Source organism: Eublepharis macularius, chromosome 1, assembly GCF_028583425.1.
Source record: "Eublepharis macularius isolate TG4126 chromosome 1, MPM_Emac_v1.0, whole genome shotgun sequence".
Classification (NCBI taxonomy): Eukaryota; Metazoa; Chordata; class Lepidosauria; order Squamata; family Eublepharidae; genus Eublepharis; species Eublepharis macularius.
In genome coordinates this window covers 224,551,098-224,577,216 of record NC_072790.1, presented here as the reverse complement: position 1 = coordinate 224,577,216, position 26,119 = coordinate 224,551,098, and the positions used below count along the sequence as shown (strand labels likewise).

Sequence of the window (26,119 nt, the reverse complement as noted above, 5' to 3'; positions counted from 1 at the left end):
GCTTCCAACCCAGTAACCAACTATGTACAGCTGCAGAAATGGCCTAAGGTGGTGACTCCTGCCTGTGGGTCTGGGGGAGGATGGGAGGCTGGCTTTGTGGTGAATCGGCCTTCAGAGAGGCTCCAAACACAACGTTCTAGGGTTTGCTGGTTGAGATGTACTCTGGGTGGGAGAGCTGGTCTCGCTGAGATCGCCAGATGGAATCCACCTCGACAGTCTTTTAGTCTTTTTTTGTGTTGGAACATCCATAGACCAAAGGGAGACAGGTCTCCGGGCCCTGGTGAAGTTAACCAAGAAAGGGGCTCCAGGAAGACTGGCCTGGCTCTACCTTTTAGGCCTTTGAGGTCTTGTGCAGCTGACTGCAAGCAGGGTGTGGAAGGGGGGCTCCAAGTCAGCACCAGTGGCTGCTGCAGCCCAAAGAGCAGCTTTGGTTTAAAAGGACAGGGATAGGAGCACGTTGACAGATGGGCTGGGAACTTGGGTGTCTTGACGGGTCTCCCCTGCAGTAAGGAGGAAGGTGGAGTCGTCTTTTGCCTGATGTGCTGCGCGGTGGAGGATCCTGAGGAGATGGAACAGGTTGGCTGCAGCTGCAGAATCTCCCCTGGCAAGTCAGGCCTCTGTGCAGAAAGACAGGATCTTGTGGTAGGTGAGTTGGGGGGAATCTGTGCGCCCCGCGAGATGCTGCAACAGAGAGATCTGCCTCAGGGGACTTGCAGGGGATAACATTACCCCATGTTTTCAGAGGAGAGGTCAGGCACTGCCTAGACCTCAGGGAGCACTTCTGCTGCTGCCTACAGGACAGGTGCTCCAGTGGATGGCAGCAGTTGCAGATGAGGGCAGCAGTGGCTTGTTTTGCAGGACTCCCCTCTCCTCTTACCTCATCCAACACAGCCTTGGGTGTGTTGCACAGAAAAAGTGGCTCTTCCCTCTGGCTTGTTACAGTCAGGGCTGGCACTTTCAGTTGGAATTCTGGAGGATGAGGGAAAATGAAGAAAGAGTGGATGAGCTGCCACCCCCACCCCCTAACAAATTCCTTGGGGAATCTAAGGGTGTGGAACCAACCAAAATGCCATTGTTAGATGCACAGCAGGCTTGGCTGGAGGACAGTTCCTCCCTGTCTCTGTGCAGGAACCCACCTGGCAGAGAACTCTGCGCTGGCAACTGGGATGGTGTGTATTTCCACACTTTCAGAGAAGAGTCATTGCTGCAGCTCTGAAGCCTGAGCAGGTGCTGGGTTTGGGCTTTTCTGCGGATGGGGATCCTGCTGGGTCGAGGTACCAGTATCTCCACGCTGAGGGAAGAGCAAGAGTGGGAGCACTGGGCAGCAAGCCACCCATCCTACATCCTTACAGATGTGCTGTAAAGGATCAGCTGGAAAGGGAAGGCTGTATTCACCCACCCCTGGGGAGGTGTACAACTGTCCTAGTTGCTTCTGTGTGGGGAGGGGGATGTGGAAATACACACTTCCAAGAACAGCCCTCTTGTGTTGTCAGTGGCACAAAAGGGAAGTCCAGCAGTCCCCTCTGTGACCTCCATGGGGCATGAATACTTGATTGCTCTCCTCACATGTCTATTACCTGGAAGGCTCTCGTAGCTTCTCACTGTTCAGTCGCCTTGAGAGATTCTGCAGAGAGAGAGAGAGAAAAGTCAGGAGGGAGGGAGCAGAAGCCAAACAGGACCTTGGCTTGTTAGACGTCTTGATTCCTTAACCTATGAGGAGTGAAGAGGTGGATACGACAGCTTGGAAGCTTTATCTTGGGACGGGGAAGGAACAAAGCCAAGGATCATGTTTGTTGGAAAGTACAGTGGGGGCATGGAAGGAGGAGGCTTGTTGCCTGGCAACCACCTGCCCCTTCTGGACCAAGATTGTGGCACTGCCTTTGGGTTCCTCTCTTGGAGGAGAGCCATCAGTCAAGCTAAGGAGGCTGGTCTTGTAAAGCAGACTCCCTTCTCCCTTTACCTGTAGTAGTGCTAGGCCACAGGGTGGAGGTGCCTGTATCCCTTCTCTGGGACGCTCTGCCTTTTGCAGTCCATGGCAGGAAGCTGCTAAGGTATTTGCCTTGGTACTCATGAGTAGTCCTTGCTGGTTAGACCCTGCATGATCAGTGAGAGGTGGAAGTTAGTATTGTTGCCATCTGTGATGGAGTTAGGATTACAGCATGTACACTTAATTGAAGCCTAGACAGGAGATACTTGAGCCAAGATAGGCCACAGTGTAGGCAGGGTCATATGCTGCTGCCCTTCTCGCTACCACTGGAAGTTATATACCCTGTAGTATCATCTCGTCCGCTGGGTTGGAGAGCAGTTAGCCTTAGCCTCCCCAATGAGCATAAGAAACTCTGCTTGCAGAGGTATCTGCTAATGCTCCTTAAGGTGCTCCATGACAGAGCTTGCTATGCCAGCAAGCTGCTACCAACAAGAAAAGTTCATTGGAAAGCAGAGTCAGGATGTCCTGTCTTAGCACAGCCCACCCCCTGGCTCCTGTGATTGCAAATGCACTAAACAGAAATGGCCCTGAGAAACTGCAACTGTTGAGATAGCCCTTCCTATGCCTACACTGAGACTGTATCATTTTTCCTTCTGTACTGGTACTACTTGACGATTTTTCTGGAGTATCTCTAGGGCTGGGCCTATGAGAAGAGGCAGCGAGAGAGAGCCTGCCCCATGTACCAGTAGGAATGGAACCTGCTGCCTACCACCATCTGGATTCTTTCCTCCTTGCAGCGATAACCGAGTAGCTGCCCCTCACCATCTTAATGGTGAAAGAGTGCAAAAGTCTAGTTCGTTAGCATAAGGTTATCTGTGGTGGGAGGTCACTGAACTGAAAGGCCTCACAAAACATTTAAGGTCAGCTTCTACGGGGTATGTTTCAGAACGCTGAGGGACACTTTGTTTAGCAAGGTGCCATGGCTGAAACAAGTGTAAGAGTGCTATTCTAATGGCTTTGCCAAATGTCTACAGCTCTCCGTACTGTGTGGCAGTTTTTCCTCCCAGGCGGCAGTCCAGCGAAGGCAGCTATACCGGTATGTGGCCATTCTTGCTCCTCCAGGCTGTTTCTTGCCTTTCTTATTTCAGTGTTCTCGCACAACAGATAATCTTATGCTGAAAAACTACTTTTGCCTTTACCAGTTTGGAACCTATCCTCTCCTTCAGGCACCTCAACTTACACAAGACTGGCTCTTTTTTTGAATGAGCACAAATTGCAGGAAAAAAATGGGAAACTCTAATTAATTTGGCCACTACCACAATATTTCTGGGATGGGGGGGGGGGATGAATATATTTTTGCTAATGTAGAACTCTTGACACAGGGTTAGATTGGCCCTGGAAGTGCGGTTCTGTAATAGTCCACAGAGGGCTGAAGATCCTCCTTCCTGAAGAGACGAGCTCAATCCCCCCCATGTCGGAAGTGTTCAGCCCTGCAGAGGCTTCTGCGCTGCTCCTTAAGCCATCAGAATCCAGCCTGCGTCACTTAGAAGCCTTTTCTCAGAAGTCCAAGCTGTTTTCCGTAATGGAGAACAGCCACCAGGATGTCACAAAAGCAGAAGATAGATCAAGATTAGTCTGTCTGTAGCAGTGGAAAAGAGCAAGAGTCCAGTAGCACCTATAAGACTAACAAAATTTGCGGTAGGGTATGAGCTTTCATGAGCCGCAGCTCACTTGTTCAGATATCACAGCTGTGATATCTGGACTCTTGCTCTTTTCTACAAAAGCAGAAGAGGCACACTTGTTGCCACAGAACTCTAGCTAGTTGGATATTAAGGGGGAAATTCAAAAATGACAATGGATTTTCTACAGAATAATGTCCTCAAAAGTTTCACTTTTCTTTTAGCCAATTAGTATTCCAATAATTGCCCTTGTTTAAAAAACATGAAACCAAATCCTCTCAAATCATGTGAAACAGCAAATTACGGCCTAATATTGGAGAGGTTATGCCAATAGGAAGCTTTGTTCTTGTCAGCTGATTAAAAGTGGAAATTAATGAAGCTGATTAAAAGACCTGATTGACAAGCAAGAATCAAAATTCTTCCCGACTTTCTCTTTAAAACTAATTGTCATGACAGTAGTCCTTTCCCTAAAGGTTTTTGCAGTGTGTTGTTTGGCAGCAAGGCAGGAAAGTACTGGAGGCAGCAGCAGCAAACTGTCCATTCTCAGGACATAAGCAGGGAGATAAGTTGAATTGTAATGGTGGCCCACTTTATATAGCTCCAGGGGGTCCATTTCTGGCTGGAAGTCTTGAGGCAGAACGCACGACATCTGTTTGGTTCTTGTCAGACCAGCATCAATGAGTCATACTTACATCTGAAAAGAACATTTGGCAAAGGCTGATGCCGTGCTGGGTCCTTGTTCTAGCAACCATTTTTAGAAGATATTTTTCAGATCTTGCAAAAGTGTTCACAAAGTATTGTTTTTTTAAATGATTGTTGGTCTTACGCAAGTGTGTTTAAGGCATACTGAATGAGCATTCTGACATGCGTGGCTTGTAGGAAAGCTGCTTGGAGAGAACAGCAGGCCAGCATAAGTAGTACTATGAGCAGCAGCCTGAGTTCCATAAGCAGAGCAGGAGCCTCGGAGCAGAGCATTACATGGCTTCACTCAATACCTTTACAATTAGAAAGCCTTGCACAACAATTTTGTTGTGTGTGTGGGGCGGGGGGAAGAGAATTTGCTGCAACTCAACAGCACTTCCAGTTTGGTCCCTGTGTTCTAAACAGAATTGCAAGTTGCAACAAGTATTGGGGGACGGGAACAAATGTGAACAGGCATAAGAATGAGAGCGATACAGGTGGAGAGTAGACAGTTGTCCAAACTGGGGGGTACTACTTTCTTCCACTCCCCCCCCCCACCACCACAAACACAGCAGCTGTTGGCAAGGGGATCTGAAGGAGAAAGAAGACGGTACTGCCTGGTGGGGCAATAAAAGCTGTAAGCTGCAGGAGGCCAATAACCCATGATAGGCAGGAGCCTGTGGAGTCTTGCCTAGTCCAGATTTCCTGCCTAGCAGAGTAGGCTCCTGGTGCATTGAAAAGGAAAACCACGGACCTTGCTCCATCAGGAGTGAAGGTTAACTTGGCAGAGGAGACTAAGGGAATAAGAAGTTGTAGTGGAGCTGGAGAGTGAGTGGCTGGGACTGGCCCCTGCAAGTAAAGCAGGTACTGAGGGACCAGATGCTTGCTCTGCAATGTAATTTGCCCCATAGCTTCTCTACATATGCCAGTCAGCTAATACTTAAAATCCTACTAGTTTTAGTAGGAAGAGGCCCACGCACCCTCCCTCCTGGTGAAGAGATCTGGCCAAACAGAGAGAAAGTTCGGCCACCAGAGAGCTAACTTTGGTTGTCAGCAGCCACATGACTAGCTTCGGCTACCCAGCCAGCACTAACAGCAATTGGGAACTAGCAGGGCCAGGCCAATCTCCCTGTCAGTCCATGGCAGCCAGCATACAGGCACACAGCCTGTTGCCCTTGGCTTCCTTGGTGGCCGATTGACCCAGACGGCAGCAAATCTGCTCATTTCTGTTGCAGAGGCAGTCTCTGGCCACAGGAAAAGCGAGTGAATGTGCAGGCAGTGGATGGAATACAAACCTGGCATGCTGATTGTGGCTGACAGGGGACAGGAACTGAGACTGGGAGGCAGCTGGAGGTGGGAGACTGTCCGGCTTGAGGGAGGGAGAGGAGGAGGCACCTGGATGCTGCTCACTGCGGTTCGCAGCAAAGTCTGATGCTGATGCTGATGGCGCCGCTTCTCTTGGACTCGAGGCTCTAAGCAGAAGGGACATCAAGCAAAAGGCCAGGTGAGAGTGATGGCCTTTGTGCCCCCTCTGCTCTCCAAAATCCTACCTACTCCTCTACAGAACTGGCCCAAATGTGCTTCAGCTAAAAGGGCCCACTCAATGTGAGCAGCAGCTACAGCCAATAAAGGGGGAAGGGAGGAAAGATCCATTGTCCTGTCTGAGATCAAGGCCAATTCCAGATGTTTTCAGTTCAGTAATGAAGGAAACAAGCAGCCAGCTGTCCCATTTCTTCAGCACCCAGGACCAAGTAGCAGGAGCAATGTGGCAACTGGAGCCAGAGTGCCCTCAAACATGCAATCAGGCGAGGCCAGCAGCAAGAGAGGGGTAAAAGGTACCAGCTCTGATGTGATTTACTGTCAGGCCATAACTGCCAGGGTCACCTGGCAGTCAAGCCAGCAGAAGGACTAGTTTCCTCACCAGCAAACAGAATTCCTTCCTCCCCGTTCTGGCTCCAGAGAGTTCCTGTCAGGTTTGATGCATCCCAGGTGGTGTTCTGGGGGCTCTAAACAGTTGTAGGCTACTAAGATTGGGAAGAGCAGCAAGTCTGCAAACCACCCTCCCGCCCTGTTCAGCCAGAAGGGCTTCTCGTAACAGAACAGTCTGGTATGTGGGTGTGAGAGAGAACAGCAGAGCACTGATTGCCCCATGATGTGCTACAGTGGGATCCTAATGTACCAACTACACAAAGCTCCTCGACAATGTGTACATGAGGGTTTGCAACTCCCTGGCACATGTGCTGGTCAGACCATTTTGCTTGTACATGGACTGGTTCTCTGCCCAAACAGCGTGAGTGAGCCCCTGAGGTGGGGCAAAGCTGCTCGGGCCAGCAGTGTGGGAGAAGTCAATGGGCATGGCTGCTGTCCGTCATCTCTCAAACCTATAGAGTTCTCGGCTGGGTCCAAGTCAAACCCCCTAGATACTGGCAGCAGCATAGCCAGGCTTGGCTTGCTCCCTGTGTGTCCAGCATTTGGTTCAAAAAGGTTGCCTACCCTTGGTCTACGTCTGCCCTCAGAAGCCAAGGGAGAAATGAGGAAATGCCACTACAGGGAGAACTGTTTAAACTGTAATTCATTCATGCTCTGAGCAGGACAGAACTGATACGCCATTCTTCTTCCTCGCTCAGCGGACAGTCTTCTTCACAACTGGGCTGAGATTGTGCCAGACTATGGCTGGAATAGACAGAACTGGGCTAGATTGACTGCATAAAACAGTTTTTCATGTTCAAAACGCTGTTTCCACTGGAAACCCCTTGGCCACAGAAGGGATGCAGCCATTCCAACTAGCATGCAAGTGCAGAGTGTCGAGACAGGGAGAGCCGTTCACAGTACGTAGCTTCTTGTGGCAGAGGTTTTTTCCATGTGGCTAGAATCGGGAAGGGGAACCAACTGTGATGGATGTACTGACACAGATGAATGCTTGTGGAGACACCAATCCGTGGACTTTAGGCACGGGCTTCATACCTGAATGCGGAAGCCCAGGTACAAATCTTTGTTCGGCTCTGAAACTCGCTAGATGTCCCTGGTCACATCACTCTTTCAGCCTCATCTACCTCACAGGACTATTGTAAAGAGTTGCAAGTTGCCCTAAGCTCCTTGGAGGGAGAAAGGATGTAATAATAACATTATGGGCTATATGGGGCGGGCGGGGGGGGGGGACAACAACTAAGCAGCAACAAAACTTGGTGGGAGGTGCTGGAAATGCAATGCAAGTCAGTATGGTGTTGTGGTTAGAGTGCTGGACTAGGATGTGAGAGATCCAAGGCTTGAATCCACACTCGGCCATGCAAGCTTGCTGGGTAACCTTGGGCCAGTCACACACGCTCAGCCTAACCTACCTCACAGGGTGGTGGTTGGAGAGGATAATGATGTCTCCACTGGGGAGAAAAGAGGACTATAAATAACTAAATTAAAAAACCCTGGAGTCTTGTTCCAAAACAGAAACCTGGTATGCTAATTTTGCAATCTGGCTGCTAGAGAACTGCCTCTTCCCCCCCCCCCCCGTGACTAGCTGTCCCCTGAGACTGCCCATTCCTCAGGTGTGGGGGAAGCACAGGCTTTGCTACCCTACACAGGCTGCTGAAGCCTGGCCTCTCCAGAGGCTGAGAAAGAGGTGCTTAGGTTGACAGATGGACAGCTTTCACAAGATGCTCAGGCTCCGCTGAAAACCACCTTTATTTCTTGAGAAAGAAGTGATATTCCTTCAAAGATGCCACTGCCGGCAACAGATCCACTCCCATATCCACTGGATCATGCCTGCTATGGATCCACCAGGCAGCTTACCTCGTACAAGGGACAGCACCCTCGAGACCCCTTTTGGGGGGCTCTGGCTCGTGCCCACGCCTGCAGGGGCAGGAGAACGGGAGCAGTTGAAGGTGAAGCTGGGAGAGGTCTTGAGTTGGGGAGACATCTGCTGGCTGCTGCTGCTCCCACTGGTGCCATTGCTGAAGCTCCTGGTGCGGCACAGAGAATTCTCAGAACAGGAGGCAGAAAGCACACTGCGAGGGGACAGGAAAAGGCAGCGTGAATGCCGGGGCAACCGTTCTCGAGGGACATTCTGCTTTCTGACATGACATACACAACACAGCATTTCAAGATTTTTGGGAACTAGACCCAGCTTTCTGAATTCATCTCTGGTGTCCCCCCCCCCCATAACCTTTTCCACAAGTGAAGGTGCTATGATTCTCGCATGCAGTTCCCTGCATCCTGTATGCAAGGGTCTGACGACTGATACGCTAACCTTACATAAGCTTCAGAAGACAACACAACAGGACATCTTTGATTCCCTCCTGAAAGTACATGCATTAATACCAAGCAGTGGCTCCTCCTGGACCCCCTTCTCTCAAATTGGGTTTGAAGGACGGGGTATCTGGGAACAGCCCCAATGTGCAGTAAAGGTCCCCCATGGGGGGGTCGCTCAGGTTAGGGCTGGCAAAAGGAGGAAAGCTTCACCTGCCTCAGGTACGGCTTATCCTCTGGAACTTCAACCACACCCAGCTTTGAGGTCCTCCATGCCTCCAGAGATGAACAAATTTATTTAAAAATTTAAAAACTCTGCAAGAGAAACCGCTGCTGAGGAGAGGGTGTCCTGCTCCCTCTGCCACATGCAACAGCATGCTAGGCAAGGGCTTGGTTCTGAACATGCTCAGAAAAAAATCCACATGGCCATCCTCCAGTGTGGAAGGTGGCTGGCTGCAGCACCTGCTGAACAGCACAGCAAAGACTTGAAAGTGGGCTGGCTGGGGAGAGAAGAGATACATGCACAGGTACAATAGGGCCCAAGTAATTCCGTGGGACAGACATCCAAGTGCCCCTCCATTCCAGCTCTGCTCTGAGAAGCGAAGCGGGCTATCCCTGCAGTACAGCCGCCTGACGCCATGCCCCCCCAGCCAGTCTCTTACTTGCCCCCCTTAGGTGGGGTTTTGTTGCCCTTCCTCCGGGTGTATCCTGCCAAGCCCCTCATGCTGCGCACATGCTTCAACATCCAGGCTCGCAGGTTGCTAAGGCAGCTGTGTTCAGACAGGACAATCCGCGGCCAGGGGTTGCATTCCGCCATGTCCAGCACTGCGATTGCCAAGGCCCTTCCAACCTGGGTAGGGCAAGAGATGTCACTAGACCCTGGGTATTGTGGCCAAAGCATGGGCTTTCTAGGCTGGGCAGAACTAGGAGAGCCAATGAAAAAGCCAAGGAAAGCCCTGTGCTGTGGCAGCTGGTAGCCCTTTCTCTTCAACTGAGGGACAGCAGGAGGCATCAAGGATCCCAAGATGCTCTGATAGCCTATCTCTGTTTCCCTCTTTTTTACCTGCTGGGACCAAGGGATACCCAGCTCCTCCATGGGATTTCATTTATTAGACATTGTCAGCAGCTAATGGTGCCCCAGTACAAGATGCCACATTTCTTATCCTCCTGCTCATGTATGTGTTTATGCCTTTTCATGTGCCAGTGGAGAAACAACACAGGTAGGTGGGAGAAGCAGAAGCTTGGCACAATGGTCAGAGAACGCTGCCAGGCCTAGAGAAACTTGTGGGGGCCCTAATGGGGCCCTCAAAGGCCTCTGCAGACATGCCATTGCTTGAGCTCCCCAAAATTATGAAGTCTCCTGGATCAAAAATATGCCTGCCTCTTTGAGGGGGAAAAATAGCTGCAGACTGGAGAACTCTGTTCAGTTCCCTTGTATTCTGCTGGTCTCTCTTGGGGCAGGTGAAGGTACTACTGGTAGGATGCTGGACACATTTGCTGCTCTGAAGATCCAGGCTGTACGCAGCATGCCAGTGAGTGTATTCGGCTGACCCAGTGTTTTGTGGGCCACAAAAACAGGAGGCTGACAAAGCACAAAGCAGCCATAATAGAGGAAAGATGTGACACAGGGCAGGGTACAGGTTGGACAGGCTAACCCTGACAGGGTCTTCCTTGTTCTTATCCAGCCTGTGTGGCACAGGGTCTAGGCCCAGCCTTCCTGAGGAATGCACTTCCTTTACATCTCAGAACAGCAGCACCCCAGTCTCATACTCATAGTTTCAGGCCTAGAGAGCCAGAGCAGGAAATGGTGAAGATAAACCCTCAACTGCAGCTTCCTGGTAAAGACTGCTCCAAGATCCTCCAGTCAAATGGATTTTCCTGGAGATCTTTTCATGATGTCAGCTAAATAAAGACCTGCTACTGGCGCATCAAGCATTATGGTCCAGAATAATGAGGCTAGCAAAAGAACTTCGGAATCCTGACCAATAGGCTGTTCTGGGTCTTGTCTGTGTTCTGGTCAACAAATGATAGACTGGGGAGGGGGCATTACTCAGCCAACTTCTGAGCAGATTCTGCCACTAACTAAACAAAACAGCCTGGCCCTGACTCTTGTGCTTTGCCAGCTCCTCTGCACCTGGCATCTATTTTCAAAATTATCCTCCATTTCCTAGTTGGGCAGGGTGTGAACGGTATCACCTAGAGGGGTTCCAGCCTCCACTGAAGTGACCCTGTAACTCTATCGCTTACCTAGGATTATTGGGGTGGGGGAGAAGAGAAAGGAGGAGACTGGTACCTGCTCAAACAGCTCCGCGGTGTATTTAGAGGGGAATGTTGGGAGAGGCGGAGGGGTTGCCCGCCCATTATCATGACAGGCTGCAGGAACAGTGTTCACTGATCGCCCCGTGTTGTAATTGCACTCCAACGTGTAGCTAGAAAACAGAGGCAAAGGCTATCAACTAGTGATACAAGAAAGCATTTTGCCAACTATCACGATGCAGGGGTGGGCATATCAGAGACTGAGGAGGGGAGGGAAAAAATGAGCCCCCATGCTGCTACAGGCCAGAAAGAGAAAAGTCAGCAGCACCTAAAGGATCTGCACATGATCATCCACCTTACCTCTGCTCAGATTTTCCCTCCTGTGCAGGGTTCTTCAGACTGGGCTTTAGGACTGCCTTCTAAATACCAAAGCTGCTTGGTGGTTGTGCACATGGAAGGGGCAAGCAGATGGAAATTCAATGGAAGCAAAACCCCACCAGGGCACACACCTGTGAATGATGCCCGAGGCCTTGTAGATGGCCACTCGTCCGCTGCCCTCCTTAGATTGTCCGTCCCGCTTGTCTTTGGCGTACATGTTCTTCTCTGAGAAGTTACAGCCCGCAAAGTCAAAATGAGCCGAGTTTAAGGAGATGAGTTTAGGAAACAGCATGTTCTCAACCTGCAAAATCAAGCAGAGAAGTTGGGGCAGGGGAGGGAACATTTCATGCACTACAGAAGCAGATAGACAGTCTCCCCTATGGGGAGGCACGGCTGGCAGGAAAGCAACAATCCAAAGGAACTGGAGTCAGCAGAGAGCTGGCCTGTCACAGACAGGCATTCACAATTGACTTGGTGATGGCTGGAAGAAACCTGCAGAAAACAGTTTATCAGGCATCAAGTACCAAACCCAGCAGCCACAGCCAGCTGGCAAGGTGGGATGGCTAGCCACCATCTCCAGCCATTACCAGCAAATAATAAATTCCAAAGCTCAGGGAGCACACAGGCTCAAAGAAGTCACAAACACTTGAAATTCATACTGTGTAATTCATCAGTGTATTTCTATAATTGTCACAAAGTCCCGAACCTACACAACCCAAATAATTGGCTAATGGAAACTTCCAAGGTGGGAGCCAACGTCCAGTATTATCTCCCACTAGTGTGGGGTAAGTTCGCAATTGCTGTCGTCCAAAAATTGTTGGCTGTAGCAGCAACACAGTTCGCCAAAAATTGCAGCAACCGTGTTCACTGAGGTGAATAGTAACGGCAACGAGCTACACCGGTCTCTTTATCCTTTCCCTCGTTTCAAATATGATTCCTTTTTCAGGCCGTTAATTCTATAACAAATCATAACGAAGTAAGCTGCCATCCAAAAATACCCTGGAAAACATTCAGCCAAAATCCATACTTACATAAACATCTTATTTCTGCAGGTTTGGCCTCCAAATCACGTAAGGCAGTAATTCAATGGGACGAGTAATCAACAATCTCCTATACTTGCTTATATGACGTTCAAATAACCTGCCCAATCGCTACTTAAAGAGACATCCTGCAGCTTCCAATTGTCAAGAACCAACTGTTATTCTACTTAGAATTTATCCCCTCTATACAGCAATAATCCTCTCAATAAATACAGTGATTACAATAAATAGAATAAATACAGTTACTTGTTCTAAGGCATCATTCTTTCACCATAAAATTCATTTGTAAAATCCTTCGCTAATACTACCTAGTGGGGACGTTGTTAAATAAATTACAACGAGGTTTACAAAAATACAGAATAGTCCAATTCATTATTAAGTCCAGTGGGTGTCAAGGTATTGAGTCTAAATATCCAACGTGCCTCAGCCTGCAATAAAAACTTACTTGCATAGCCCGGATTTTTAACAACCTCTAAAACTGTGAATTTCAGTTCTTTTGCGCTCCCATGATAATTTTGAAAATGCTGGGATAAAGGTGCTTCTTGATTCTGAGTTCTAATCTTAGAAATATGTTCCTGGATCCTCAGTCGGACTGGGCGCGAGGTACTACCTACATATAATAAAGTGCATGTGCATTGAGTGAGATAAACCACATTGTGAGTGGCACACGTTGAAAAATGTTTGGAGAACAGGGGAAGACCAGTAGTTGGATGCGCTATATTTCTGAGATCAGTGCTGAGTGGGCAGACGTTGCAGTGACCGCAGGGGAAATGACCCTGCGGTAAGTTTGGGCCATCCTCCTGTGTCTTTAAATCAGAATGGACCAACATGTCACGTAGACTCTTGGTGCGTCTGAACCCGATTTGAGGTGGATGATTACAGCCCGGAATATCTTGCAAAATATGCCAATTCCTTTTAATGATACTCGCAATTTCCCCTGCAAGTGGGGAAAAGTCCATAGCCCATGTGATCTTATGTTCCGATAGTTGACTACGGACTTTATATTGTAAAAGTGCGCTACGTGGAATTGCCTCCACTCTGTTCCTCGCATTCTCTATCACATGCTTAGGGTAGCCCCGCGCTCTAAAAGCCACCGTCATGTTCGGTTACTATTCACCTCAGTGAACACGGTTGCCGCAATTTTTGGCGAACTGTGTTGCTGCTACAGCCAACAATTTTTGGACGACAGCAATTGCGAACTTACCCCACACTAGTGGGAGATAATACTGGACGTTGGCTCCCGCCTTGGAAGTTTCCATTAGCCAATTATTTGGGTTGTGTAGGTTCGGGACTTTGTGACAATTATAGAAATACACTGATGAATTACACTGTATGAATTTCAAGTGTTTGTGACTTCCTTGAGCCTGTGTGCTCCCTGAGCTTTGTATTTCTTAGGAAGTTTCCCCCTGTTGGTGTTATTGCTAATAATAAATTCCAGCCAAGAGCAAGAGTACACACGCCATTCGCCATCCAATTTGCTCTGCTTGACTGTATTCTGATAAAGCATCCTGTTCAGAGTCAGAGAATACCTACGAGGGCCAAAAGGAGTATATGCCTAGAGCACATCATGTGACATATCTTGTAGGCCCTTGGACATTCCTTTCACTCCTCACCTGGTAGGCCTCATCAGAAATGCTGTTCCCATACATGAAGCAACCACGCTTGGAGGCATGTCCATGCAGATCGACATAGTAGGCTAGCCCGCTCTCCTGAGGTGGGATGGTTTCTGGACTGAGCGGCAGGCTCTCTACTTCATTCTCACAGTAATCAGAGGCTGGGTCTTCTGAGAGGATCCAGACATCCTGGTCCTTGCTCCCCGGTGCCTCCAAAGGCCCGGGATCCTGAGATGGGGGGACACAGGTCTCTCTGAGACAGTTGCGGAGGTTGTTGGCTTCCTCCAGCTTGGAAAGGGGGGCCGCCTCACTGGGGAGGCAGTTGCACATAGAATGCTGATTAGTCGCCTTGGTGCTGAGGGGGGGAACATGGGTGCGCCAGTCAGGGGAACAGGGGAGTACACGGCTGTGAACGTGGTGGTAGAGCATGACAGCCTTGGCCCCATATACAGCAGGGTGCAACTCTGCATCAGGGTTCAAGTACTGGCGATTGAGGTTTACGCCACGGGAGTCTGTCCTGTAGGAAAGAGAGGGAGCAAATGGGGGGTTAGTTGGGCTGGGTGAAGATGCCTCCCTCCTGGATGCAGTTGCTGTCACCATCCCAGAATGTACGCTGGGCCTGTCGCAGTAAGAAGCTGCAGCCACTGCCCCCTTCTAAGTCAAATAACATCAAGGCTTTCATTATTTGGTAACCAGACCCACAGTGCCCTGTGTCAGAAGCCAGGAAGCACATGCTTCTCCTATGTTCCTCTAAACAATGGAGGCAAAACTGTGACTGGATATTGAATATCAGAGGTGAACTATCCCAGGTCACTAGCTGTTCTCCACCAGCCTATGCCTCTGTGAGCCTCCCATAAGCATGGTAAAATCAAGCCTGGAAGCTTGGAAGAAAGATCTCAGTTATGGAGTATGCGTTCCAGAGCCAACTGGCCCTGTCCTGCTGCCTACACTCAATCTCCATGAGGGCAAGCACTAAACAAGAGTCCAAAGCCATAGAGATATTATGCCCAGCCAGTCAGCTGAGGACTTGTTCCCCTCCCACCCATACTATTGACCATTTTTGTTCCAATTTCATCTGCTCCCTGAGAGCAAAGCACCAGCAGCAGCACTTACCGGTAGTGGCCCCGCATCACTCCATCTGGGTTCAGCATAGGGATGAGCTTAAAAACAAACATGCGGCGCAGGATCTGGGCCCGAGGGTCTTTCTCCCGCAAGATGAACTCCAAAAAGCCGTTGAAGACAAAGCTGGAGGGTGTCTCACCAGGGTGCACCCTGCTGCTGAGAAAGAACACCTGGGACCGGGGGGGGGGGAGTGGGGGGGAGGTTGTACAGTGAAAGAACTAGAAAGTTGCGACAGACACTTCCTGGATGCAGTTGCTGAAGGGCAAGATATCTGCTTCCCTACTCATTGCTCCCCACACCTTATGCCTTAGGTGGCTTGAGCCAGAGAATGCCCTCTCTAGCTTGTCAGTGCTGCAAAATCCACTTGCTGCATTTATCTATAGATCTGTGGCTGTTTCTAGGAACTAGCAATTTCATTCCCTCCAGCTAGTTCCTGAGCAAAGTGAAAGCCTCTCTTGATGTGCAATTTTGCATCTCACACACAACACTCCCCTGCTGGGACAGCGCACCAACTCACCCTCTTTCCCACAAAGTGGTGAGGTCGGGGCGTGTTCTTGTCAGGGAACAGCTTTTCCAGCCGGGCCTCCCGTTCCTCCTGCATGCCGTGGCACGATGTGATGGTCAGCAGGTCCACGCGGAGCTTGTCCAGTGAGAAGCAGAGCAGCTCCCGATGGTAATAGATGGTATCTAGTGAGCTGAAGAGGATGGGTGGATTCCATCACAGGGGATCAGTGTCTACTCAAACAGTACCAGCCTCCAATTCTGCCCACTTTGCCTCAGGCACCTGCTTGGACCTAACCCAACCAGCAATACTCAAGACCAAAAGGAAGTTCCAAAAGGGTACACGTGTCAATGGTTGACTGGCTTGTCCTGCCTGATTGTTGCAGAATTCAAGCCTCCCTACTGGTCCTTGCTGGAGGACAGAGAGGAAGGAAGCTGAACCCCTGGCAGAGGGCAGGTGCAAGTATGGACTTCTGGAAGAGAGCAGCCTCCTCCCCACAGTGCGTCCGAGCTGCCCTTACAGCGCACCATAGGCCTATCATTGGGCTTGCTGCTCCCTGTCCAGGGCAGACCTTGGCAGTTTGCTATCTTCCCACCTCCCACTGGGAGGGATCGCCTGGGTCCAGGAGGGTAATCAGATCCATCACTTACGGCATATCCCTGGGTGGGGCCTCCTCTTTTCTCCCCTTTGCGCGTCCTCCTCTAGGGCACTTTCTCGTTCTGTGGGTGGTGGGGCGTGGCTTCCCCTCAGCCTTTCTAGGGTCTGCGCCTGCCCTCCGACTAAATGCAGTATAACGTTGGACACTAGTTTAGATGGACAAGTGAGGGTCCTGCTAAGTTTAGCTTTCTCCTGCCCTGCTGCCCGCCCCTCAACTCAACTCGACCCTTTTCCCTGGTTCAGTCTCAGCCTCTCCCTGCCCCAGCACAAAGGGCAACACTGAGCCAAAATAAAACAGGAATCCAGCACATGCTTTCATGAGTCAGTGTTCATTTTCTCAGTTGCACTGATGAAGTGAACTGTGACTTGTGGAGGCTTACACGCTGGAAGAAATTGTGTTAGTCTTTAAGGTGCCACTGGACTCCTGCTTCATTTTGCCGCTGCAGAATAACATGGCAGGCCATCAGGAAACAGCAAGCCAAAATGATTCTCTGCTTCCTCTTCCACCTAGGGCAGCTCCAATGGTAAGAGACAGGAAATGAAAAAAAAAATGAAAAGGACTGTGCCAAGATGAGGTCAGGAGGCGTTCAGATCACTATTATTCTTACAAACACTCATGTCCTCTCCCCACTTCCAGCATCTGCACAAACAACCTGGAGGGCAAAGAATGACCAGCTGGTTCCAAGAGAAGCCAAAGAAGCCCAGGACTGTGGCAAAGGAGGAGATAATCCCTAGTCCTAAACCCTGCCAGCTGGCACACCTAGACCAGGGCTTACTTCTAAGTTTCCTGCTAGCTTGGCAGTGGCTGCTGCAGATATCCAAATGTTTCCTGAATCAAAGCAGAAAGGAATTACGCAGGAGAGTCAGCGTAGGGCAGACGGCTACCTTCTACACTGTCCTCCACATTAAACCAGCCTCTCTGCAAACAATGTCTAGTTTACTTAAATAATTCATCAATCACAAGCTATTTGGATGGCTGCTACCTGAGACTCAATCACTTAACAGGGGATAAGACTATTAGCCAAGATAGAGGGAAAAGAAGAGACTTCTATGCTCTGGCAGAATATTCCCAAATACCAAATTCTGGGGTCACACTCTAGGAAATAGGAAATGGCCATTAGCTTCATAGTTTCCCTTGATCATCGGGCTGGTCATTTCTGGAGCCAGGATTTGGTCTGACCCAGAAAGACTATTCATTTGCTCTTAGAGAACCATCACAGTGGTTCTCTAAAAGCATATGATGATGCAGTGATGGAAACAGAAGAAAAGCAATGAAGAGCCTCCCCTGCCCCAGAAAGCCAGTCCCTGCTTGAGGACAGGGGCCAAGCTGTCAGATACCAGTCTGACGCCCAAACTATTCTTCAACACACACAAAGTAGGGAAAGACACCAAACAACAGCAGGCATAAGGCCTGATATACCTCAAGCCACATTGCTAAAAAAGGGACATGACTAGGAAGAGGGCTCCCTTCTGTCCCAAGGGACCAGATTGGACTAGTGTCCAAGAATAACTGGAGGCTCTGCATGTCTACAAAGCTCCAGCTCTTCTTGTTTGATTTTGGATTAGGTTATACCTAGAGAGAAGATTGCTCTGTTGTTGTGTTTTATAATACTGTGCAAAACATGTGTACACACAATCGACCCACTGGGATCCTTCAAGAACCACAGGGGAAAAAACAAAACAGACCATCATCTTGTGATCAGGGGAATTGCTGGCTCTTCTACAACAAGCTCCTTCCAGAACCCCTTTTCTTCAGTTTCTTCTGAGACCCAGTGCTGAGCATGGGAAGTGCACACTCAAGCTAAATGATACAGCTGGGCAATAAAACATGCTGAAACTATTGGGTGCTAAGGAAGTACTGTGAACTTCTGATACCTATTTCTATTTTCTCCCAACTTTTTCTTGAACCACCAAGCCTAACCAGTCTTCACTGCAGCTCAAGGTTAGGGTCAAGCTCCATTTGGGGAAAGCAAAGGTTGGAGAGAAGTTTAAAGGGACGGGAGGTAGAGTGGCCACTCATCCAAGCCAAACAGGATTGCTGAAGAGGTGGGGAAGGCCTCTCTCACTATGGGCTTCTTAGCTGAAACACTTCTAAGCCTTTACCTCAAAGGTATCACAAGAGAAACAGCAGAGCCCAATTGACCCCTCTCCCCTCTAGAAATAAGACCCTGATATAATCAATGCAGAGAAAAACAAACCCAAAGCCAAATCTGGGCTCCGAAGATCCACTCTGCCTTGGCTGAAGTATCTACACTCATACATACAAAGAATCGACGCTATGGAAGAAAGCCAATGGGAGTCAGAGGAACAGGCTGTCAAGTCACCTTGAGATGAATCAGGCATAGGGTGATGGTCACATGCATGCCCCCCCCCCCGAGTTTCCTCCTGCCACAGAGGAAGCCTCCAATATCATCCATCAAGCCCTGGACCAAAGCCATAGACTATCCTGGTTGGACAATAGCTGTGTTGCCCATCCAACTCCCAGGGCAGCTTCCTTGCTTCCTCCACATTGCTCACCTGCACTCCACAATCAAGAAGTGGTTCACTACAGCCTGCAAGCGCTCGAACAATCTTTATGTTCTGCACATACACAAATGGCAGCTACTTTTGCCTATCTATACAAAGAGTCCCTGGGCATTAAGGGGCAGAAGAGGGCAGTCCTTGAAACATCCGTTCTTTTCACTGGCCCTAAACAACTGGAATGGGGTTAGCTGTAGGGAAAACAGACAGCTTCAGCTTTAATATCCTTAGCCACGTGAAAGCCCCAGGGCTTTCCAGCACCACCAGTATTTATTTTATTTTATTTTATCACATTTCTAGACCGCCCTCCCCGTCAGACAGACTCAGGGTGGTTTATTAACAGTTTAAAACAGTAAAAACATTATAAAAACATTAAAACATATCATAAACAATTAAAATTGGTGGGTATAAAATATTAAAATACAGCATTTTCCTGCATGGGTGGTGGAAGGTCTTCAGCGGTATGGCCGGTGAGAGGACAGCCTAGCCCCCATCAAATGCCTGGTGGAACATCTCCGTCTTGCAGGCCCGGCGGAAAGATAACAAATCCTCCCAGGCCCTAGTTTCCTCAGACAGAGAGTTCCACCGGGTCGGAGCCAGGACTGAAAAGGCCCTGGCTCTGGTAGAGGCCAGGCGGACCTCCCTGGGGCCAGGGACCATCAGCAAGTGCTTAGTGACTGATCGAAGCGACCTCCGGGGAACATATGGGGAGAGGCGGTCCCGAAGGTATGCTGGGCCCAGTCCGCATAGGGCTTTTATAGGTCAACACCAAAACCTTGAACCGGACCGGGTACTCAACCGGTAACCAGTGCAGCTGACGGAGGATAGGTGTTATATGAGCCATGATTGGTGCTCTGGCAATCCACAACAAGGCACTGAAGCCAGGAGAACAAGTTCTTGTTAGGGAGATCTACTTATCGCAAAAGGGTGATCAGAGGATGAGTGGAATCAGAGTTTCTATTACATTTTTCACCCTGCCCTTCCTTTAAGAAGCTCAGGGCAGGCTTTCCCCTCCTCTGTTCTATCCTCACAACCACCTTGTCAGGTAGACTAAGCAGAGAGAAAGTGCCCAGATCAAAGTTACCCAGTGAGTTTCATGGGTGGATTGCAAATTTTCCCGCTTCAAGTCTAAAGGGCAAGCCTCTATACCCCACTGCCTCTCTAGTTTGACAAGTGCTGTAAAAACTACACTATGGCGTTGGGCCCGTAGGAGTCTGTGGACAATCCAGGACCTCCCATCCCAGACAAAGGGCCCCTCCCACAGCAGGCAAGTGCCTGGCTGTTCTTCATATCGCAATTCCACAAGGTCCTTAATAGTCGGGGGACGGGGGGGGTGGTGCTGCTGCAGGTCATTGCTCACCTGCTGGGGGAGAGGTGTTTACACTCCGCAAAATGAGTATCCAGCTGCGCCAGCATGTCCTGGCACTCCGTGTAGGAAAAGGGGTAGCAGAAGGCAAAATAGGTGGTGGCACCTCGACAGTCCAGGAAACGATGCACAAAGGACAGGACGAATTGGGTATCCACCATCTGCACAAGAGGCAAAACAGGTGCTGAGTTGCCACTGTTCAAGCAGGACTCCTGCCTACCCCCAGCACCACTGCTTGGAACTTTGCAGGTAGCAATGAGCACAAGCATATTACACTACAGTGCGGCAAGCCTGCTGCGGCTCTAGGCTAAAGAAACCTTCATCCTCAACCATGTTTGGAGTAAATTCCTGGCCATTTTTGCTCACTGTCTCTCCGCAATCTTTCCTGTGGTTTTAGAATGCCCATACTCAAACTCCCCCACCCCACTTTATTGTTTTGGGGTTCTTTTGCAGATACACAGTCATGTGTTTAGGCTCTTTCTGGACCACTCTGTACCTTCCAAACCTTTATAAGACATGAGCTCAAAACATGATAGAGGTAGCAAGAAACCTGATGTTAGCTGGCACTGAGGAACCAGAGATACCTTTCAAGTTGAAAAAACATAAAGCCATCCATTTCAAATCTGTCAGCGTCTATCTGCCTTGTGTTTAGAGCTGCAAGTTCTGACCAACCCCAACAAAGAAATATGAATGAGGGGCATGAATGGGCCCTGGGAATGAGTCTGCTTATTCCATTGCTTGAAACACTGCCCAACATTAGGGCAAAGCCAAGGGGGTATGGAGATGCAGAAAGTGTAGCATGGAGGAAGGAGCATGCCTTCTGTTTCCCTCAGAGTCAGCACAAGGAAAGTGAAGCCAAGCAGTCAAGCCTTCTGAGATGCCATTTGTTCCCTCGTGCTACAAAAAGAAGCCAGAAGCCCAATTTAAGGATTCAGCTTTTCAGTTTCACCTTAAGTCAGGATATTGGTTCATCTTGATTAATATTGTACTCTGACTGGCAGCACTTTTCCGCCAAAGAAAGATCTTTCCAAAAGTCTGCTATTGAGATCCTTTTAATTAAGAAGAATTGTACCTGAAACCTTCTGGTCACAAAGCACGCATAGTACCCTTGATCTATAGTCCCTCCCTTGCAAACACAAAAACATGTCAGAGTGTCCAAGCAGAGTATCATTAAGTGACAATAGGTTCTTCCAAGGAGCCAAACAGATAAGAAAAACCTTATTCTCTTAAAGCCATGGAAGAATTCCAACAGGGGAACTACAGTGGAGAAACATCAGTGGACTGACAGCTTCTGGAGTCAGGGCTCCTTGGCTTATTTCTGCTGACCTTGAGCCTGCAGGCTTCAGCCCTGCCTCTGCCATGTGGAGCCTAAGCTAGTTTTGGCTTATACAAGTTCCATGATCCACCACCCCCTTGAAAAAAGCCAAATGGGAGAGAAGACATGGTGCTTCCAGAGGCAACAGAAGTGCAGGAGAGCGTCCAAGGGCATGCAAGCATGAACCCCAATGCACCAATCTGGTGTTCTCCCCTGAGGCGCTCACCACGTGGATACCTCGAAGGCAGGCCGTTCACGGATGCGCTCCCAACGGGGCCTGATAGGCACAGTTTTGACTAAGGGGGCCATCCCTTGAGAGTAAAGCTTGGTCTGCTTGTTCATGTTCACAATGTGGATCTTGATCATCTTGCCTGGCATCCCTCCCTTCACGCTAAAATAAAACCAAGATCTGGGAAAACAAGGAGAAAAAGGAGGACGTCAAACAAGATTCTAGCCACGGCTCAGCCTCTATTCCCTAGATCATGAGGAGGTCATTCTGCACAGCTTTCCTTATATGTCTGCCAACAGAGAGACCCGTGGAAGGACATGAACCACATTTATTTGGCACCCTGCTCAAAGTCCCACCAATGACACCTCATCCCAGGGGCCATCTGCAAGGGAGAAGATGAAAGGCTGTACTCCAGACAGTCGCCAATAATGGGAGAGTCACAGAGCCGCCATATAAGGCATCAACATATACAACAAGCCAGATAGCTCAGGTCAGCCATGAGAGGCAGAGGCCAGAGATCAGTCTCTCCCAACACTAGTGGGAGGGGGGTTCAGAGCAGCAGCATTCCCTTAGAAAAGCTGACTAGCCCTGGCATGGGGACAAAGGAAGCACTGAGCAGATTGCTTAATATTAAGTCTCTAAAGTTTGGAGGGAAAAGTAGCCCTGGAGGATCTGTTGGTCAGCAACAATCTTGAAAGGAAAAAAGTTCATACCACCCATCTTAAAGGTGTGCATTGAGAGGATCAAAACTAGGTGTCATTCCCCCTTCCCTCCTCAAGCCCCTTTGTCAGCATACAGGAAAACCGAAGAGGCCTGCAGCTCCCTCCACATCCACTTTACCTGTTTCCATTCTCGTATTCTGTGTCTGCGCAGTCCGGCTTGGTCCACACATTGAATTCATAGTCTGCCATGGGAAGGGAGCAGCCAAACACCATAGAGGCGGTGGAAGTAGCACTGCCGCCATTACCAGCGCTGTCACCCTCCCCTTCAAAGTGTTCCACCTTCTCCACGTGAGCCAAGTTTCCTGAGTCAAACTTGGAGCTGAACAAGAGGCCGCCACAGCGTATCTCCATCATAAGCTCGCTGCCAGCAGAAGGGGTTCATCCTCCTCTCTACAGAAGGTTGTTCCAAGGGTTTCCTATGCAGCAGAAAAGGAAAAGTTCCTTTTGACAGCCAGAGAGCTCCATCTCCGGAGAGGAACTCCAGCTGGTCTACTTCATCTTGCGAAAGAGAAGTGGCATAAGATTAATAGCCAAAGAACCTGTTTTGGAACATTGCATCAGTTCTCCTCTCCATGAAAAACCTTTCTAAACCCCTGTAGTCCTACCTAGACTTGACAAGATGCACAACTTTGCAGATCACTAGGGTATGAAAAGGAGAAGCTGAGCGACTCTATTAGCAAAGCTGTAAATTGCCCTGAATGCATGCACAGATACATGTAAAGAAATCCACTGTGAGATCCTTACCTGCAGAGAGCAGCAGGCTTCCAAAGCACCCTGTTGGGCCACAGCTCCTCTTTGCCCTGATTTTCCTGCATAAAGGACACCATTCAAGGTAGTACAATTGAATATCAGAAAGAGAAAGGTAGGCAGCCTTTCCACTCTGGAGCATCTCACATCACCCCCTTATTATAGGGCCAGAAGGGCACTTGTGAGCCACTTGTATCCGCCACTTGTATCCGCCCTCTTCTGTTATCATTAGGGTTGCCTGATGTGGCAGGAAGAAGCAGGCTCTCAGACAACAGAGGAAGACAACAGCCAAAGCCACCACAGGGTCTGCACCCCACATCGTGGCTGGGACATGCAAGGTCTGTCAGACACATTGAAGACGTGAAAAAGCCATCCAGCCCTTCCGCTCACAGAATCCAGTCTCCTCACGGGAAAAGCTGATGCGTCACCTTGTAGGCCTGCCACCAGGATCTAACGAAAGGTTGCCATCCTCCAGGTGGAGGCTGGAGATCTCCCGGAATTACAACTGATCTCCAGGTGACAGAGATCAGTGGGCAATTTTGGACGGTGGACTCGTATTATACCCCACTGAGGTCCCTCGCCTTCCCAAACTCCACCCTCCGCAGGCTCTACCCCCCCCCCCGAAAAGCTCCAGGAATTCCTCAACTTAGAGCTGGAAACCCTCCCCCCTTTTTGAACCCCAAAACGGTCAATAGGAGGGGGCGGGGCCACTGATCAGGACACGCCCCGTGATTACCTATATTTGCATACACGCCTGAGATGAGCGGGCACAAGTCAGAGCCCTGACCCACAGCCCAACCTGCTCTCCTCCCCCTTCCGAGCTCAGGCCGACCTGCTCCACTGCCGTCGCCGCCGCTGCCGCCAGGGGCCCGGGCCAGGCCAGTCCTACCCTGGCTCCGCTACCTAGGCAACAATAATGTAGCTCCTTATTGGCCAGAGCACTCTTTTCTCAGCAATTCGGTCGGCTATTGGCCCGTAGGCTTTCTCCATAGCAACGTGACGCGCCATTGGTTGGCTGCGTCCCTTCCATGGCGACGAGAAGCTTGGATTGCTATGGGCAACGGAAGAAGGCGGGGCCAATGCCTTGAGTGGCTCATGACCCAACAGGACCCGAGAGAGGCCAACGTTGCCCACTTCAGATTTTAAAGGCCGCGATGTAATGTCTGCATGTCCCGTCACGAGTCGAGCCTTTGGCCTTTTTTTTTCCTCCTGGCCCTCGCTTGGTTTTATTGATGATTTACTTCTCTGTATTGCCTTGAATGCTGCTTGAGGTGGAAAAAGCACCAAAAGCGTTTTCTAAGGAATGAAATGGATGCGTTTTGTGATAACAGCACTGAACAGAAAATAAAACAGACCTCGGGAGCTGCCCAGAAGGGCCTTTCCTTGCTTGCTCCGTTCGCTTCTTCAAGCGGCGAGGAACGGGCTCAAACTGCTTTTTTAACAAAACACTCTCTACACGGGTTAGTGAATAACGTGTGAATGCCTGGGCCCCGGAAAGCTTTAGCTCTGCATGCTAACTGCATGTGATGCTTGCCCTCGAAAAAGCCTTTCCCGGATCGCTCTGGGTCAAGCGTCAGGGGCAGCTGCTTCGCAGGCTTTCACTGGCGGTGGAGGAGGGAGTTACTCTTCCTCCTTCTCCGGACTGTGTTTCGAAATAAGCAAGGGCGGCAACCGGGTATGCATACTTCCTGGCGAACAGAGCAAGTTTGGGATCCAGAAGTACCTTAAAGACCAATAGATTTCCAGGGTATGAGATTTCGAGAGCCAGAACAGTGAACCACGCGCGGTTACGTGGCTAGAAAGCTGAGGGAAGTGTTGTTTCCGCTCTTCCACGACCCCAAAGACCACCTTTATGAGCAACACCTCCTGGTCCCCGTCCCCGACCCCTTCTCCTTTGCACTCTCTAAGGAAGGAAAGCGAGCTTCATGGCGCGAAACTCGATAACGTGCCTCCGTTTTCTGCATTAAAACGGAACTGGAGAGTCTGAACATGGAAAGCTGAATGTTCTGCCTTGTACAAAAACTGCAAGTTCGTTTACTTTACACACACAATAAAAAAGTTAGCTTTTTTTTGGAGGATGCGGGCATCGATCCCGCTACCTCTCGCATGCTAAGCGAGCGCTCTACCATTTGAGCTAATCCCCCCTTGCTTGTAAAAAAGTTCAACCAGCTCGAATACAATTTCTCTCCAGCAGGGGGAAAAGCGTTAAATGCTGTTCCAGTAGATGCGTGCTTTCTGCTCTTCGCTAGGGGTGCTGCAGCCCACTGAAGCCAGTCTTGGGTGAGGCTCAGGGAAGGGCCGGTGTACCTACACTTTACTCTCCATTCACTCATTCATATTCTGCCCTTTTCATAGAAGAAATGATGAGAAAATTCCTTACTTGTTGGACCTCCCTGCTCATCCACGCCACAGACTGCAGCTCAAACCTGCCTAAATACCTTCAGATGACAGACAGGCAGTGGAGGAAACACACCTAGCCCGTGTTCGTTTGCTCAAAATTCCGGGGAGCAGCAGGAAATCTCCCATCACACTAAGTTAACTTGGTTGCTCAGTGCTGAAGCTCTGTGTAAACCTCCCATTGACAGCCCTATAAAATGTATGTGTGGGGGGAGAAATGTTAGTCCTCCCCGTTGAACTTGATACATAGATGCTACCAGTCAATTTTAGAGACAGGAGATTGGAGCCTACTACTAGTTTCTGAAATAGTTTGCAAGGGCTAGTTCTTAGGGTTGCAGTCAGGTGAATGCATCCCAAGTCCAACCACTGCTATACTACTCCCTTCTATGGAAAAGCACACTAGCCTAAATCCTTCTCACACATCCCTGCATGTTATACTTTCCTACGGATTCATCCTCACACTGCTGGGTCTGTGCTGAATGGTGGATCATGGATTTACTAAGGGTCCTAGGCAGGAAGGCCAACTCAAGAGAAGAGTAACAACTCCACAGTAATAAAAGGAATAACCAAGGCCAGTAGCACTTCACTGGAAGGCAGAATACCCACATTTGGAAGATCAGAAACCACACGTTGAGGTGCTAAGGAGAGTTGGTCGAGGACAAACTCCCACTCCCCACTGATCATGGGATTCATTAAGCTACAAGCATCCAACATGCTTACTTTGAATCA

At 49.6% G+C, this 26,119-nt stretch overlaps 1 protein-coding gene and 1 non-coding gene across 6 annotated transcripts; both read right to left on the bottom strand.

The window, feature by feature from the left end:
• Position 1: 1 nt before the first annotated feature.
• AGBL5 (AGBL carboxypeptidase 5) lies at positions 2-23,876 on the bottom strand. Of its 5 annotated transcripts, none has more exons than XM_054989288.1 (18): positions 23,730-23,876; positions 22,991-23,055; positions 22,365-22,662; positions 21,533-21,704; positions 19,975-20,141; positions 15,453-15,630; positions 14,927-15,105; positions 13,814-14,330; positions 11,292-11,461; positions 10,820-10,955; positions 9,189-9,376; positions 8,071-8,285; positions 5,583-5,759; positions 1,961-2,094; positions 1,578-1,624; positions 1,137-1,291; positions 878-969; positions 2-681 (listed from the first exon to the last, which is right to left on the bottom strand). In XM_054989288.1, exons 3-18 carry the CDS (start codon positions 22,598-22,600, stop codon positions 610-612), a joined length of 2,835 nt encoding a protein of 944 aa, XP_054845263.1. In that variant the 5' UTR covers positions 22,601-22,662; positions 22,991-23,055; positions 23,730-23,876; the 3' UTR covers positions 2-609. The 5 variants fall into 5 exon arrangements, with proteins under 5 accessions (XP_054845263.1, XP_054845272.1, XP_054845280.1 ...); XM_054989297.1 differs by having other exon boundaries at positions 23,826-23,871; XM_054989305.1 differs by lacking the exon at positions 19,975-20,141 and having other exon boundaries at positions 21,522-21,704.
• Positions 23,877-25,064: 1,188 nt separating this feature from the next.
• On the bottom strand, positions 25,065-25,137 carry TRNAA-AGC (transfer RNA alanine (anticodon AGC)). Its single transcript has one exon. It is a non-coding gene; the product is annotated as a tRNA-Ala (tRNA).
• Positions 25,138-26,119: the final 982 nt, after the last annotated feature.

Coding starts and splice junctions, on each gene's coding strand:
- AGBL5 (XM_054989288.1), bottom strand. CDS start 22,600: ATGATGGAGATACGCTGTGGCGGCCTCTTGTTCAGCTCCAAGTTTGAC. Junction 15,106..15,452: donor ACCACTTTGTGGGAAAGAGG/GTGAGTTGGTGC, acceptor CCCCGGTCCCAG/GTGTTCTTTCTCAGCAGCAG. Junction 970..1,136: donor AGCGCAGAGTTCTCTGCCAG/GTGGGTTCCTGC, acceptor CTCATCCTCCAG/AATTCCAACTGAAAGTGCCA.